General features: G+C 42.8%; 1 protein-coding gene across 2 annotated transcripts in view; it reads right to left on the reverse strand.

Moving 5' to 3' along the window:
- The window catches only part of si:ch211-186j3.6 (neural-cadherin), a 250,919-nt gene that overhangs the window by 55,654 nt on the left and 177,765 nt on the right, over positions 1–17,500 (reverse strand). For both annotated transcript variants that reach the window (XM_062021330.1, XM_062021337.1), the window contains exons 26-28: positions 15,104–15,387; positions 5,748–5,956; positions 196–323 (exon numbers count right to left, since the gene is read on the reverse strand). In XM_062021330.1, the coding sequence (XP_061877314.1) occupies positions 196–323; positions 5,748–5,956; positions 15,104–15,387 (621 nt within the window). The remainder of the gene's footprint in view (positions 1–195; positions 324–5,747; positions 5,957–15,103; positions 15,388–17,500) is intronic.

The raw sequence follows: 17,500 nt of genomic DNA on the forward strand, positions 1-17,500 counted from the left end.
AGTTGACCAAACATATTTCATAAGACATGAATCCACCTGCCAGCTGCCTGTCGCCATGGCAACCAGGTGTGTCCAGGTGTGGCAGATGTTCATAAATAAGTTGGACTGATGGAAAATCATCAAAAAGAGCAAGAAGTGTCTTGTCCTCTCCACCAATCAGGAGAGGTGTCACCAACCTGCACAGGTGTCACTCACCTGGCTGCTGCTGCGGACATCAAGTCGATGCCAGCGCCCGTCCGCCACGTTGACGTTGCTAGGCAACTGCAGCACCACCGTGCCCGAGCCTCGCTTGACTTTCAGTGTTGGCGTTCCCTCCATGATCTCTGCGGGGTAACTACACATTAACAGTCTGATCTACTGAGGTTAGCGTGTACTAAAACATGTGCAAACTAGTAACTACACATTAACAGTCTGATCTACTGAGGTTAGCGTGTACTAAAACATGTGCAAACTAGTAACTACACATTAACAGTCTGATCTACTGAGGTTAGCGTGTACTAAAACATGTGCAAACTAGTAACTACACATTAACAGTCTGATCTACTGAGGTTAGCGTGTACTAAAACATGTGCAAACTAGTAACTACACATTAACAGTCTGATCTACTGAGGTTAGCGTGTACTAAAACATGTGCAAACTAGTAACTACACATTAACAGTCTGATCTACTGAGGTTAGCGTGTACTAAAACATGTGCAAACTAGTAACTACACATTAACAGTCTGATCTACTGAGGTTAGCGTGTACTAAAACATGTGCAAACTAGTAACTACACATTAACAGTCTGATCTACTGAGGTTAGCGTGTACTAAAACATGTGCAAACTAGTAACTACACATTAACAGTCTGATCTACTGAGGTTAGCGTGTACTAAAACATGTGCAAACTAGTAACTACACATTAACAGTCTGATCTACTGAGGTTAGCGTGTACTAAAACATGTGCAAACTAGTAACTACACATTAACAGTCTGATCTACTGAGGTTAGCGTGTACTAAAACATGTGCAAACTAGTAACTACACATTAACAGTCTGATCTACTGAGGTTAGCGTGTACTAAAACATGTGCAAACTAGTAACTACACATTAACAGTCTGATCTACTGAGGTTAGCGTGTACTAAAACATGTGCAAACTAGTAACTACACATTAACAGTCTGATCTACTGAGGTTAGCGTGTACTAAAACATGTGCAAACTAGTAACTACACATTAACAGTCTGATCTACTGAGGTTAGCGTGTACTAAAACATGTGCAAACTAGTAACTACACATTAACAGTCTGATCTACTGAGGTTAGCGTGTACTAAAACATGTGCAAACTAGTAACTACACATTAACAGTCTGATCTACTAAGGTTAGCGTGTACTAAAACATGTGCAAACTAGTAACTACACATTAACAGTCTGATCTACTGAGGTTAGCGTGTACTAAAACATGTGCAAACTAGTAACTACACATTAACAGTCTGATCTACTGAGGTTAGCGTGTACTAAAACATGTGCAAACTAGTAACTACACATTAACAGTCTGATCTACTGAGGTTAGCGTGTACTAAAACATGTGCAAACTAGTAACTACACATTAACAGTCTGATCTACTGAGGTTAGCGTGTACTAAAACATGTGCAAACTAGTAACTACACATTAACAGTCTGATCTACTGAGGTTAGCGTGTACTAAAACATGTGCAAACTAGTAACTACACATTAACAGTCTGATCTACTGAGGTTAGCGTGTACTAAAACATGTGCAAACTAGTAACTACACATTAACAGTCTGATCTACTGAGGTTAGCGTGTACTAAAACATGTGCAAACTAGTAACTACACATTAACAGTCTGATCTACTGAGGTTAGCGTGTACTAAAACATGTGCAAACTAGTAACTACACATTAACAGTCTGATCTACTGAGGTTAGCGTGTACTAAAACATGTGCAAACTAGTAACTACACATTAACAGTCTGATCTACTGAGGTTAGCGTGTACTAAAACATGTGCAAACTAGTAACTACACATTAACAGTCTGATCTACTGAGGTTAGCGTGTACTAAAACATGTGCAAACTAGTAACTACACATTAACAGTCTGATCTACTGAGGTTAGCGTGTACTAAAACATGTGCAAACTAGTAACTACACATTAACAGTCTGATCTACTGAGGTTAGCGTGTACTAAAACATGTGCAAACTAGTAACTACACATTAACAGTCTGATCTACTGAGGTTAGCGTGTACTAAAACATGTGCAAACTAGTAACTACACATTAACAGTCTGATCTACTGAGGTTAGCGTGTACTAAAACATGTGCAAACTAGTAACTACACATTAACAGTCTGATCTACTGAGGTTAGCGTGTACTAAAACATGTGCAAACTAGTAACTACACATTAACAGTCTGATCTACTGAGGTTAGCGTGTACTAAAACATGTGCAAACTAGTAACTACACATTAACAGTCTGATCTACTGAGGTTAGCGTGTACTAAAACATGTGCAAACTAGTAACTACACATTAACAGTCTGATCTACTGAGGTTAGCGTGTACTAAAACATGTGCAAACTAGTAACTACACATTAACAGTCTGATCTACTGAGGTTAGCGTGTACTAAAACATGTGCAAACTAGTAACTACACATTAACAGTCTGATCTACTGAGGTTAGCGTGTACTAAAACATGTGCAAACTAGTAACTACACATTAACAGTCTGATCTACTGAGGTTAGCGTGTACTAAAACATGTGCAAACTAGTAACTACACATTAACAGTCTGATCTACTGAGGTTAGCGTGTACTAAAACATGTGCAAACTAGTAACTACACATTAACAGTCTGATCTACTAAGGTTAGCGTGTACTAAAACATGTGCAAACTAGTAACTACACATTAACAGTCTGATCTACTGAGGTTAGCGTGTACTAAAACATGTGCAAACTAGTAACTACACATTAACAGTCTGATCTACTGAGGTTAGCGTGTACTAAAACATGTGCAAACTAGTAACTACACATTAACAGTCTGATCTACTGAGGTTAGCGTGTACTAAAACATGTGCAAACTAGTAACTACACATTAACAGTCTGATCTACTAAGGTTAGCGTGTACTAAAACATGTGCAAACTAGTAACTACACATTAACAGTCTGATCTACTGAGGTTAGCGTGTACTAAAACATGTGCAAACTAGTAACTACACATTAACAGTCTGATCTACTGAGGTTAGCGTGTACTAAAACATGTGCAAACTAGTAACTACACATTAACAGTCTGATCTACTGAGGTTAGCGTGTACTAAAACATGTGCAAACCAGTAACTACACATTAACAGTCTGATCTACTGAGGTTAGCGTGTACTAAAACATGTGCAAACTAGTAACTACACATTAACAGTCTGATCTACTGAGGTTAGCGTGTACTAAAACATGTGCAAACTAGTAACTACACATTAACAGTCTGATCTACTGAGGTTAGCGTGTACTAAAACATGTGCAAACTAGTAACTACACATTAACAGTCTGATCTACTAAGGTTAGCGTGTACTAAAACATGTGCAAACTAGTAACTACACATTAACAGTCTGATCTACTAAGGTTAGCGTGTACTAAAACATGTGCAAACTAGTAACTACACATTAACAGTCTGATCTACTGAGGTTAGCGTGTACTAAAACATGTGCAAACTAGTAACTACACATTAACAGTCTGATCTACTGAGGTTAGTGTGTACTAAAACATGTGCAAACTAGTAACTACACATTAACAGTCTGATCTACTAAGGTTAGCGTGTACTAAAACATGTGCAAACTAGTAACTACACATTAACAGTCTGATCTACTGAGGTTAGCGTGTACTAAAACATGTGCAAACTAGTAACTACACATTAACAGTCTGATCTAATGAGGTTAGCGTGTACTAAAACATGTGCAAACTAGTAACTACACATTAACAGTCTGATCTACTAAGGTTAGCGTGTACTAAAACATGTGCAAACTAGTAACTACACATTAACAGTCTGATCTACTGAGGTTAGCGTGTACTAAAACATGTGCAAACTAGTAACTACACATTAACAGTCTGATCTACTAAGGTTAGCGTGTACTAAAACATGTGCAAACTAGTAACTACACATTAACAGTCTGATCTACTAAGGTTAGCGTGTACTAAAACATGTGCAAACTAGTAACTACACATTAACAGTCTGATCTACTAAGGTTAGCGTGTACTAAAACATGTGCAAACTAGTAACTACACATTAACAGTCTGATCTACTGAGGTTAGCGTGTACTAAAACATGTGCAAACTAGTAACTACACATTAACAGTCTGATCTACTAAGGTTGGCGTGTACTAAAACATGTGCAAACTAGTAACTACACATTAACAGTCTGATCTACTGAGGTTAGCGTGTACTAAAACATGTGCAAACTAGTAACTACACATTAACAGTCTGATCTACTGAGGTTAGCGTGTACTAAAACATGTGCAAACTAGTAACTACACATTAACAGTCTGATCTACTAAGGTTAGCGTGTACTAAAACATGTGCAAACTAGTAACTACACATTAACAGTCTGATCTACTGAGGTTAGCGTGTACTAAAACATGTGCAAACTAGTAACTACACATTAACAGCCTGATCTACTGAGGTTAGCGTGTACTAAAACATGTGCAAACTAGTAACTACACATTAACAGTCTGATCTACTGAGGTTAGCGTGTACTAAAACATGTGCAAACTAGTAACTACACATTAACAGTCTGATCTACTGAGGTTAGCGTGTACTAAAACATGTGCAAACTAGTAACTACACATTAACAGTCTGATCTACTGAGGTTAGCGTGTACTAAAACATGTGCAAACTAGTAAATACACATTAACAGTCTGATCTACTGAGGTTAGCGTGTACTAAAACATGTGCAAACTAGTAACTACACATTAACAGTCTGATCTACTGAGGTTAGCGTGTACTAAAACATGTGCAAACTAGTAACTACACATTAACAGTCTGATCTACTAAGGTTGGCGTGTACTAAAACATGTGCAAACTAGTAACTACACATTAACAGTCTGATCTACTGAGGTTAGCGTGTACTAAAACATGTGCAAACTAGTAACTACACATTAACAGTCTGATCTACTGAGGTTAGCGTGTACTAAAACATGTGCAAACTAGTAACTACACATTAACAGTCTGATCTACTAAGGTTAGCGTGTACTAAAACATGTGCAAACTAGTAACTACACATTAACAGTCTGATCTACTGAGGTTAGCGTGTACTAAAACATGTGCAAACTAGTAACTACACATTAACAGCCTGATCTACTGAGGTTAGCGTGTACTAAAACATGTGCAAACTAGTAACTACACATTAACAGTCTGATCTACTGAGGTTAGCGTGTACTAAAACATGTGCAAACTAGTAACTACACATTAACAGTCTGATCTACTGAGGTTAGCGTGTACTAAAACATGTGCAAACTAGTAACTACACATTAACAGTCTGATCTACTGAGGTTAGCGTGTACTAAAACATGTGCAAACTAGTAACTACACATTAACAGTCTGATCTATCAACGCTCATCATCACTATTTAGTGTTTTATTTAGCTTGCGTGAGAAAGACGTGCAAAGTGATATGTGCACACACACACACACACACACACACACACACACACACACACACACACACACACACACACACACACACACACACACACACACACACACACACACACACACACACACACACACACCTAGGGCCATGAAGTCCTGGTGGTCCCAGGCCTGTGCCAAAGGTCCGCTGTAGAACAAGAGTCCATCAGGTTCCTGGGTGATGAACTCCAGCGAGATGTGGCTGTTGAAGCAAGGCATCATGGGAGGGAACCAGGCGTAGCCGTTGCCATGGAAACTGTGCTTGTTCTGCTGGCACTCGGGCCCCTGGAACTGGGCCGGACACTGGCACCTGGCATGGCAAGAACAGGGGCTAAAACCTTCGTTATAGACTAATTCCTGAATGACTTCATTTCAAAATGTTTCATTAAAACCACAACACCACTGGAGAACATACACAACATGTTCATAGGTGACATGAGTAAAACCACAACACCACTGGAGAACATACACAACATGTTCATAGGTGACATGAGTAAAAGCACAACACCACTGGAGAACATACACAACATGTTCATAGGTGACATGAGTAAAAGCACAACACCACTGGAGAACATACACAACATGTTCATAGGTGACATGAGTAAAAGCACAACACCACTGGAGAACATACACAACATGTTCATAGGTGACATGAGTAAAAGCACAACACCACTGGAGAACATACACAACATGTTCATAGGTGACATGAGTAAAAGCACAACACCACTGGAGAACATACACAACATGTTCATAGGTGACATGAGTAAAAGCACAACACCACTGGAGAACATACACAACATGTTCATAGGTGACATGAGTAAAAGCACAACACCACTGGAGAACATACACAACATGTTCATAGGTGACATGAGTAAAAGCACAACACCACTGGAGAACATACACAACATGTTCATAGGTGACATGAGTAAAAGCACAACACCACTGGAGAACATACACAACATGTTCATAGGTGACATGAGTAAAAGCACAACACCACTGGAGAACATACACAACATGTTCATAGGTGACATGAGTAAAAGCACAACACCACTGGAGAACATACACAACATGTTCATAGGTGACATGAGTAAAAGCACAACACCACTGGAGAACATACACAACATGTTCATAGGTGACATGAGTAAAAGCACAACACCACTGGAGAACATACACAACATGTTCATAGGTGACATGAGTAAAAGCACAACACCACTGGAGAACATACACAACATGTTCATAGGTGACATGAGTAAAAGCACAACACCACTGGAGAACATACACAACATGTTCATAGGTGACATGAGTAAAAGCACAACACCACTGGAGAACATACACAACATGTTCATAGGTGACATGAGTAAAAGCACAACACCACTGGAGAACATACACAACATGTTCATAGGTGACATGAGTAAAAGCACAACACCACTGGAGAACATACACAACATGTTCATAGGTGACATGAGTAAAAGCACAACACCACTGGAGAACATACACAACATGTTCATAGGTGACATGAGTAAAAGCACAACACCACTGGAGAACATACACAACATGTTCATAGGTGACATGAGTAAAAGCACAACACCACTGGAGAACATACACAACATGTTCATAGGTGACATGAGTAAAAGCACAACACCACTGGAGAACATACACAACATGTTCATAGGTGACATGAGTAAAAGCACAACACCACTGGAGAACATACACAACATGTTCATAGGTGACATGAGTAAAAGCACAACACCACTGGAGAACATACACAACATGTTCATAGGTGACATGAGTAAAACCACAACACCACTGGAGAACATACACAACATGTTCATAGGTGACATGAGTAAAACCACAACACCACTGGAGAACATACACAACATGTTCATAGGTGACATGAGTAAAACCACAACACCACTGGAGAACATACACAACATGTTCATAGGTGACATGAGTAAAACCACAACACCACTGGAGAACATACACAACATGTTCATAGGTGACATGAGTAAAAGCACAACACCACTGGAGAACATACACAACATGTTCATAGGTGACATGAGTAAAAGCACAACACCACTGGAGAACATACACAACATGTTCATAGGTGACATGAGTAAAAGCACAACACCACTGGAGAACATACACAACATGTTCATAGGTGACATGAGTAAAAGCACAACACCACTGGAGAACATACACAACATGTTCATAGGTGACATGAGTAAAAGCACAACACCACTGGAGAACATACACAACATGTTCATAGGTGACATGAGTAAAAGCACAACACCACTGGAGAACATACACAACATGTTCATAGGTGACATGAGTAAAAGCACAACACCACTGGAGAACATACACAACATGTTCATAGGTGACATGAGTAAAAGCACAACACCACTGGAGAACATACACAACATGTTCATAGGTGACATGAGTAAAAGCACAACACCACTGGAGAACATACACAACATGTTCATAGGTGACATGAGTAAAAGCACAACACCACTGGAGAACATACACAACATGTTCATAGGTGACATGAGTAAAAGCACAACACCACTGGAGAACATACACAACATGTTCATAGGTGACATGAGTAAAAGCACAACACCACTGGAGAACATACACAACATGTTCATAGGTGACATGAGTAAAAGCACAACACCACTGGAGAACATACACAACATGTTCATAGGTGACATGAGTAAAAGCACAACACCACTGGAGAACATACACAACATGTTCATAGGTGACATGAGTAAAAGCACAACACCACTGGAGAACATACACAACATGTTCATAGGTGACATGAGTAAAACCACAACACCACTGGAGAACATACACAACATGTTCATAGGTGACATGAGTAAAACCACAACACCGCTGGAGAACATACACAACATGTTCATAGGTGACATGAGTAAAACCACAACACCGCTGGAGAACATACACAACATGTTCATAGGTGACATGAGTAAAACCACAACACCGCTGGAGAACATACACAACATGTTCATAGGTGACATGAGTAAAAGCACAACACCACTGGAGAACATACACAACATGTTCATAGGTGACATGAGTAAAAGCACAACACCACTGGAGAACATACACAACATGTTCATAGGTGACATGAGTAAAACCACAACACCGCTGATGCTTCTTCTTGCATTTGTGGGACTATACGTGTCGCTCTGAGGACTGTCACAATCAACTTGGCAGCAGACAGAAAGTATATAGTAAAGTGTGGGCAAACACTTGGAGATATCAACTTTTGGTAAAAATCGTGTGCGCCTCAAGGCTTTGATGAACGTTCCGGTTTTCTCAGATTTGAGATAAGTGGAGAAATGAACGAGTTAGAGCGAGTAGGAAAATAAGAATTTTTGTGTTTTTTGGGGCTTTGTCGACGGTATAACATATGTGGGGGCTTGTCGACGGTATAACATATGTGGGGGCTTGTCGACGGTATAACATATGTGGGGGTTTGTCGACGGTATGACATATGTGGGGGCTTGTCGACGGTATGACATATGTGGGGGCTTGTCGACGGTATAACATATGTGGGGGCTTGTCGACGGTATAACATATGTGGGGGTTTGTCGACGGTATGACATATGTGGGGGCTTGTCGACGGTATAACATATGTGGGGGTTTGTCGACGGTATGACATATGTGGGGGCTTGTCGACGGTATGACATATGTGGGGGTTTGTCGACGGTATAACATATGTGGGGGTTTGTGGACGGTATGACATATGTGGGGGTTTGTCGACGGTATAACATATGTGGGGGTTTGTCGACGGTATGACATATGTGGGGGTTTGTCGACGGTATAATATATGTGGGGGTTTGGCGACGGTATAACATGTGGGGGTTTGTCGACGGTATGACATATGTGGTGGTTTGTCGACGGTATAATATATGTGGAGGCTTGTCGACGGTATGACATATGTGGAGGCTTGTCGACGGTATGACATATGTGGGGGTTTGTCGACGGTATGACATATGTGGGGGTTTGTCGACGGTATGACATATGTGGAGGCTTGTCGACGGTATGACATGTGGGGGTTTGTCGACGGTATAATATATGTGGGGGTTTGGCGACGGTATAACATGTGGGGGTTTGTCGACGGTATGACATATGTGGTGGTTTGTCGACGGTATAATATATGTGGAGGCTTGTCGACGGTATGACATATGTGGGGGTTTGTCGACGGTATGACATATGTGGGGGTTTGTCGACGGTATGACATATGTGGGGGTTTGGCGACGGTATAACATATGTGGGGGTTTGTCGGGGGTATAATACATGTGGGGGTTTGGCGACGGTATAACATATGTGGGGGTTTGTCGACGGTAAAACATATGTGGGGGTTTGTCGGCGGTAAGACATATGTGGGGGTTTGTCGAGGGTATGACATATGTGGGGGTTTGTCGACGGTATAACATATGTGGGGGTTTGTCGACGGTATAACATATGTGGGGGTTTGTCGACGGTATAACATATGTGGGGGTTTGTCGACGGTATGACATATGTGGGGGTTTGTCGACGGTATAACATATGTGGGGGTTTGTCGATGGTATAACATATGTGGGGGTTTGTCGGCGGTAAGACATATGTGGGGGTTTGTCGACGGTATGACATATGTGGGGGTTTGTCGATGGTATAACATATGTGGGGGTTTGTCGACGGTATGACATATGTGGGGGTTTGTCGATGGTATAACATATGTGGGGGTTTGTCGACGGTATGACATATGTGGGGGTTTGTCGACGGTATGACATATGTGGGGGTTTATCGAGGGTATGACATATGTGGGGGTTTGTCGGCCGGTTGGTCTCGTATTAAGCGTGAGAGGAATTGAGTCTGCTTGAATTGCAGTATAATAATAAATGATGACATCATCCGTTCTCCTTCATGTTTCTGTCCGTCATGCTCTCGTTTCCACTTCCTATCTCTCCTTTTTACTTTCACTTTCCTTTTCAGGCCCGTCTGGTTTTTCCTCCCACGCAACTTTTCTCCAACTCCTCGTTTCTATTTTCTCCCATCGTGTGACTGCTGACTTGTCTGCTCGCTGTCACGCTAAATATGACTTCTGGAAACTTCTTTCCCTCTTCCCTTCTTCTCCTTTTTTGCCATCTTCTTCTTCTTCTTCCTACCTTAGCCTTTTGTTTTTCTTCCCTTCATCTTTCCTCCTCCTCCTTGTTTCTTTCTTCTCTTTTTCTTCTTCCCTTCGGCGTCTGTTCATAGTGTTTCCTTATTTTTCTTTCCTTGGTCTTCTTCTGGAAGCACCAATGTGATGACAATAAAAACCTTCCCAAGGTAATAGACATGATTGTTATGACTGCAGTATGTTCACTTTTGTAATTGGAAGGTCAAGAACTGAATGATCCTAAAAAAGTAAACAAACAAGAGTGTCCTCAAAAATTGCACTTCAATAAATATTAAAGTGCAGTTTTTTCCCCAATTGTAAAAGTTGTGTTGGGTGTTTTGTTTCCTTGTCTTTTCTGTTGCCAGCTGCAATTGTCTGGCAAGTAGAATTCCTTTCACGTGATCTTCATTGCTTTCATTCAAGGACTTTTAACCACCCAGGGGGACAACATTGTTGTGTTATTAAATGTGTGTAGCGTTGTGTCCCCGCTGTCCCTAATCAAGTGAGCAAAGCAAGCTCCTATTTGTGCTCACATTTCAGTCTTCCAGCCCGGGTATGCAAATGAGCTGCTGGTTGCAGACTATTGCCTTGGCCCAACTCCCAAATGATGAATTCAAGCACAATTTGAAAAGCAACAGACACAAAGTCAGAGCAGGCGGCCAGGACGTTTGGCAGGGATCAGGACTTCCTGTGCAGGGACCAATACACATGGACTTGTGAGGTGGACTATGTGCAGAGACCAATACACATGGACTTGTCAGGTGGACTATGTGCAGGGACCAATACACATGGACTTGTCAGGTGGACTATGTGCAGAGACCAATACACATGGACTTGTCAGGTGGACTATGTGCAGAGACCAATACACATGGACTTGTCAGGTGGACTATGTGCAGACCAATACACATGGACTTGTCAGGTGGACTATGTGCAGAGACCAATACACATGGACTTGTCAGGTGGACTATGTGCAGACCAATACACATGGACTTGTCAGGTGGACTATGTGCAGACCCATACACATGGACTTGTCAGGTGGACTATGTGCAGACCCATACACATGGACTTGTCAGGTGGACTATGTGCAGACCAATACACCAGGACTTGTCAGGTGGACTATGTGCAGACCAATACACATGGATTTGTCAGGTGGACTATGTGCAGACCAATACACATGGACTTGTCAGGTAGACTATGTGCAGAGACCCATACACATGGACTTGTCAGGTGGACTATGTGCAGACCAATACACATGGACTTGTCAGGTGGACTATGTGCAGACCCATACACATGGACTTGTCAGGTAGACTATGTGCAGAGACCCATACACATGGACTTGTCAGGTGGACTATGTGCAGACCCATACACATGGACTTGTCAGGTCTGCAGGATGGAGATGTTATCAGGTGACCACGGTTCAGCCTCTACGGAGGACCCGCTAGCTGTTCAAAGTCGGAACCCAGGATGGACCACTCCTCTTTGCAACAGTTGGTGACGTCTTGGCGTCCCAACTTGTCTACATGCAAGAGGATCCCCTGCTGGTCCCACTATGGACAGGACTCTCACATGAAGTCGGGACCTGGGGTGACCACTCTTTATGCATCAGTTGGTGACGTCTCGGTGCCTCGACATGTCTACATGCAAGAGGATCCCCTGCTGGCGATCGAACCAGGAACCCTCAAGTTACTGGCACGGCCGCTCTACCAACCGAGTTACGCCGTCCCCTCCATCAATAAACTTTGCTTGATTGATGGATTGACTTTGTGTGGTTATGAACGCTTTAAATGTGTTCAACAACGCCACAAATATTCCCCGACACAAGGTAAAATCATTTTCCTTTTTTTGTTTTTGGAGCGCCCCAACGGGACTTGTGTGTTTGTGTGGGCATTCAGTTGACCTTTAAGCTTCACCCCACATGGTAGGGCTGAAGGACGGCTGAACAGCGCTTTAGATAGCAGCAGCCTGCCACCGTAGGCCCCACTCTCTCCCCTCTGTTGCAAGTCTTGTGGATTCTATGTAAGATGTTTATGTGAGCTTATGGCTATCAAGTTTTTTTTCTTGGCCTCAGTCTGGACCCCCTCCCCAGGAGCCTAGTCTGAGACCAAACCTTTTTTTACTCACCGCACCCACGTTGTTTACCTTTTTCCCACCTTTTTAAGGGGCATCAGTGTCACGGCACGGGCTCGAACTCGCTTTTCCCCGGCAGCTGGGTCTTCCAGCACCTCCGCTGGCAGCGCGCCGAGACACGCCCCTGCTCGCGCTGGCCGCGTCACGCCCATATGCCGACAAGGCTGTGGGCGATCAGCAATCTGCACACCTGGAGCTGATGATCAGACCTGCCTTCAAAAGCCTGCACAACCTGCCACCCCTCGCCGGAATATAACCTTCTTTTGGCGTACCGTAAGCGATCGTGCCTTATGCAATCTTGCTCTCTCTCTCTCTCTCTCTGTTTCTCTCTGCGGTTTCCCTCCGTGTTCTGATGTCCTTGTTGTCCTCCCACAGTGCTTTCCCGAGTGTTACCCGTTGGATCTCCTGTCGTTCCCCTCTGGATTCTGACTGCCTCCCTCGATCCCCGATCCCCCTTGTATGGACACGGTCTCTGACGCCTCTCTCTAGCCCCAGGATCTTTCGCCTGCTTACGGACATCCTTTTTGCCTCGCCCTCTTGGACTTCCAGTTTGGAACAACACCTCCCGGTAACAATCAACAGATAACTGCTTCACATAGTCTCACACCATACACACTCTTGAATTTAGTCACACTCTATTCTATAGTTTATTATATCATATTGTTGATATATATATATAATAAATACATAGAGCAGTATTGCCCCCTTGTGGAACTGTGCTGTCACAACTCCCTCCAACCATAACAATCAGAAGTTCCTGTTCTGTCTTTCTGTAATGTTTGTCTGCTCTTTAATGGGATTGTGCTGAAACTCTGAATTTCCCCTAGGGGATTAATAAAGTTTACGATTGAGAATTGCTGTAATATTGTTGTGTTTGGAGAACAAAGCGATGCTAAGCTGTTACCCCCTTGTTATGTTGGTTTGATGTATATGTGTACAGTATATATATATATATATATATATATATATATATATATATATATATATATATATATATATATATATATATATATATATATATATATATATATATATATATATGTGTATATATATATATATATATATATATATATTAGTGTCTGCATTTGTTTGACTCAAATAGGGACTTTTGCCAATGCTTAATCATGTTTACGTTGATTCTTAAGGAGAACTCTGCTTCACGATACAAATGTTTCTGTTGGCGAACCACGTTCTAGAACCAATTAAGTTAGTAGATGGAGGTTCCACTGTAACTAACCACCCTGAGTTTGTAAGCCAACTAACATTTTGTGAAGTTTGGTCATGAACCAACAGGACTATTTGTATCCCTTGTGGGCTATGAAAGATGCAGTGAACATTATGCATGTGGAAGCCCCGCAGGAGCAGAGTCTGAGGCCGGTGGCGTTGACGTGACTGACGGGTGACAAAGAAACTTCCCGCATAAACGCCATGAGTGAATGTTTATTGCTGCAGTCCTCATTTAAATAGCATCCACTAACGCCTTTGAAGCTTTTGTGGCCGACACAACGCTCAGAAAAAATGTGCTTGATATTCTGCCGGGAGTTCGCCTGAAAGACTGTCAGACCTTGGAAAGTCAACTTTGGTGTCTGTCCCCGTTTGACTCTTTAACTTTGGTGTCTGTCCCCGTTTGACTCTTTAACTTTGGTGTCTGTCCCCGTTTGACTCTTTAACTTTGGTGTCTGTCCCCGTTTGACTCTTTAACTTTGGTGTCTGTCCGCGTTTGACTCTTTAACTTTGGTGTCTGTCCCCGTTAGACTCTTTAACTTTGGTGTCTGTCCCCGTTTGACTCTTTAACTTTGGTGGAAAAAAAGGGGAAAAACCTATTTGATCAACACAACAATTAGTCAAAGGACTTTGATGGATGGCCACAATAGTCGGATGGATTCATGACATAACATCTTTTATAGACACTAAAAGTGTTTCCAATGAAAATTGTCATTCATTCATTCATTCACACATTAATTCTATTGACGTAAACATCTTTCTGGACGCTACAAGTGATTTCCAATGAGAACATGAATTAATTAATTAATTCATTAATTCATTCACACATTAGTTCCATTGACATAACATCTTTCTGGGCATTAAAAGGGTTTTCCAATGAGAATCGTTATTCATTCATTCATTCATTGACACATGAATTAATACAAAGTGCATTGTGGGACATTGTTGTACCTGTAGCCATGCTGAGTGTCCACGCACACGCCGCCATTGAAGCAAGGGCTTGTGGGATACGCGGAGCAGGACTGATGAGTCAGCTCCCGGCCTGGACAGGAACAGACGGCGACGGTCTCCACGGTGACGGACACCAGACTGCTGGTCCCGCAGTCCACCACTGTGGGCGTGTCCCGCACCTTGACCACGCCCATGCAGCCGCCGGCGCCCTGGCACTGTGAGTGTGAGCCGCCACACTCGTCCACGCCCACCTGGGACACTCGCACCTGCAGGAAGGACTGGAGCTGCCCGCAACACCCACTCAGTTAGTTTGGTACACACACACTACTTTAAACTCAGTTAGTTTGGTACACACACACTACTTTACACTCAGTTAGTTTGGTACACACACACTACTTTACACTCAGTTAGTTTGGTACACACACACTACTTTACACTCAGTTAGTTTGGTACACACACACTACTAATGAATGAACAAGTGTACTATACAAGCAGAGGAGCATGTTGGGCAGCGCACACACACAGAGTACTTACAAGCAGACACAGTGTGTAGACAGAAAAGGGAGAATGGACGCATTTTGGTGTAAAGAGTAAAGATAAAGGTGAAGTTATACCACTGAAACACCCTCAGGAAGAGCTGCTTTTAGACATGGCTAGCTAGCTAGCTAGCAGCTAACATCCATCCACAGTGTTTTAGATACTTCCACTTCCAGACTACCTGCTCAGAACCTTGGCCACACCCGTAGTGACCCTGTCTCTGCTGCTCCAGACACTGCCCTGCTGACGGACCTGATCTGTGTCCTGCTGAAGCCCAGATCTCGCAGCCACTTCCGGAAAGCAAATACCAGGAACCCACGGCAGCTAACTTCAAAGGAATACCAGTTGGCCCTCTGACCTCTGACTCTGCTACTTCCTTTCATGTGCGCCCTCAATGTGGTCTTCCCAGGGTACTCTCGACCGTCCAAGGATGACTTCTCTGCCGGTCACAGACCATGAGACAACATCAGGTCTCAGCAGTCTAATTGCACTTCCTTTGCCCTCAGATCAGACTTGACCGGCCGAAGAAAGAATCCTCTCTCAGATGTTTGAGCTGTGAGGTCTTGAGTCAAGTCCCTCTCGGACAAATGAAATGAAAGTCTTGGCACCAAATGTAGCCTGAGACTTTCTGCAAGGACTGGGAGGACGTTGTTGTGTCTCCATGTGCATGTACCGCCAGCAAGTGCTCAGGACAAGCTGCAGTGTTCTCTTCTGACCACAGGAACTACAGATCTCCTACCATTTACTCAGGTTTACAAATCTTATGGAGATCTTACAAGGAAAGAGAGGTTCCATCGGCCAAAGTAGATTCCATGAATTATTCCACCGTTCAATACTTTCCCAGCCCGTCTACAAACCTTGCTTGGACTGCCCGACTGCTAGGGCAAGTCTTTTCTCTTCTTCTGCATCTCTGATCTCCTGTGCAACCATCACACCTTGTTCTTTCTCTGGGGAAGACCACACCACTCAGGAGCTGTTGATCCAAGTCCCTGTTTTCCCACTTAAGTAGCACCAACCATCTACCATAGGGCCAAACCATCCTTGCCCAGGCACACCCTCCTGGTTTTTGGAGTACAACTGTTTGGGGTTTTGGCACCAGCCGCTGGACTAGATGTGACCGATCTAAGCCTAAGACTAGATGTGGCCAATCTAAGCCTAAGACTAGATGTGACCAATCTAAGTCTAAGACTAGATGTGACCAATCAAAGTCTAAGACTAGATGTGACCCATCTAAGTCTAAGACTAGATGTGACCAATCTAAGACTAGATGTGACCAATCTAAGTCTAAGACTAGATGTGACCAATCAAAGTCTAAGACTAGATGTGACCCATCTAAGTCTAAGACTAGATGTGACCAATCAAAGTCTAAGACTAGATGTGACCAATCTAAGTCTAACACTAGATGTGGCCCATCTAAGTCTAAGACTAGATGTGACCAATCTAAGTCTAAGACTAGATGTGACCCATCTAAGTCTAAGACTAGATGTGACAGATCTAAGACTAGATGTGACTAATCTAAGACTAGATGTGACCAATCTAAGTCTATGATCCTGAACTGAGGAAGTCTACTCAGATGAGAGTCCAAAGGTTTTCCAAGACAAACCAAAGAGTCCAGCTGCAATCGATTGAATGCTCTGGGACAACCATCTCCTTGTGCTTCAGCCTAGACTCTGCATCGTCTACAGCTTCACGTCCTTCCAGATCTCTTCTCTGGCTGAATGTTCTTTACAACCGGGTCATCGGAGTCACGCAAAGTCTGGAATGATCTTGCCTTGGTCCCCTTGAACTCTTTGACCAGGGATCTTTTTGGCACAGTCAACTTGTGCACTGCAACCTCAGCACTTCTTCACGTGTTTGTTG

The sequence above is a fragment of the Entelurus aequoreus genome, linkage group LG02 (assembly GCF_033978785.1).
Source record: "Entelurus aequoreus isolate RoL-2023_Sb linkage group LG02, RoL_Eaeq_v1.1, whole genome shotgun sequence".
Lineage (NCBI taxonomy): Eukaryota > Metazoa > Chordata > Actinopteri > Syngnathiformes > Syngnathidae > Entelurus > Entelurus aequoreus.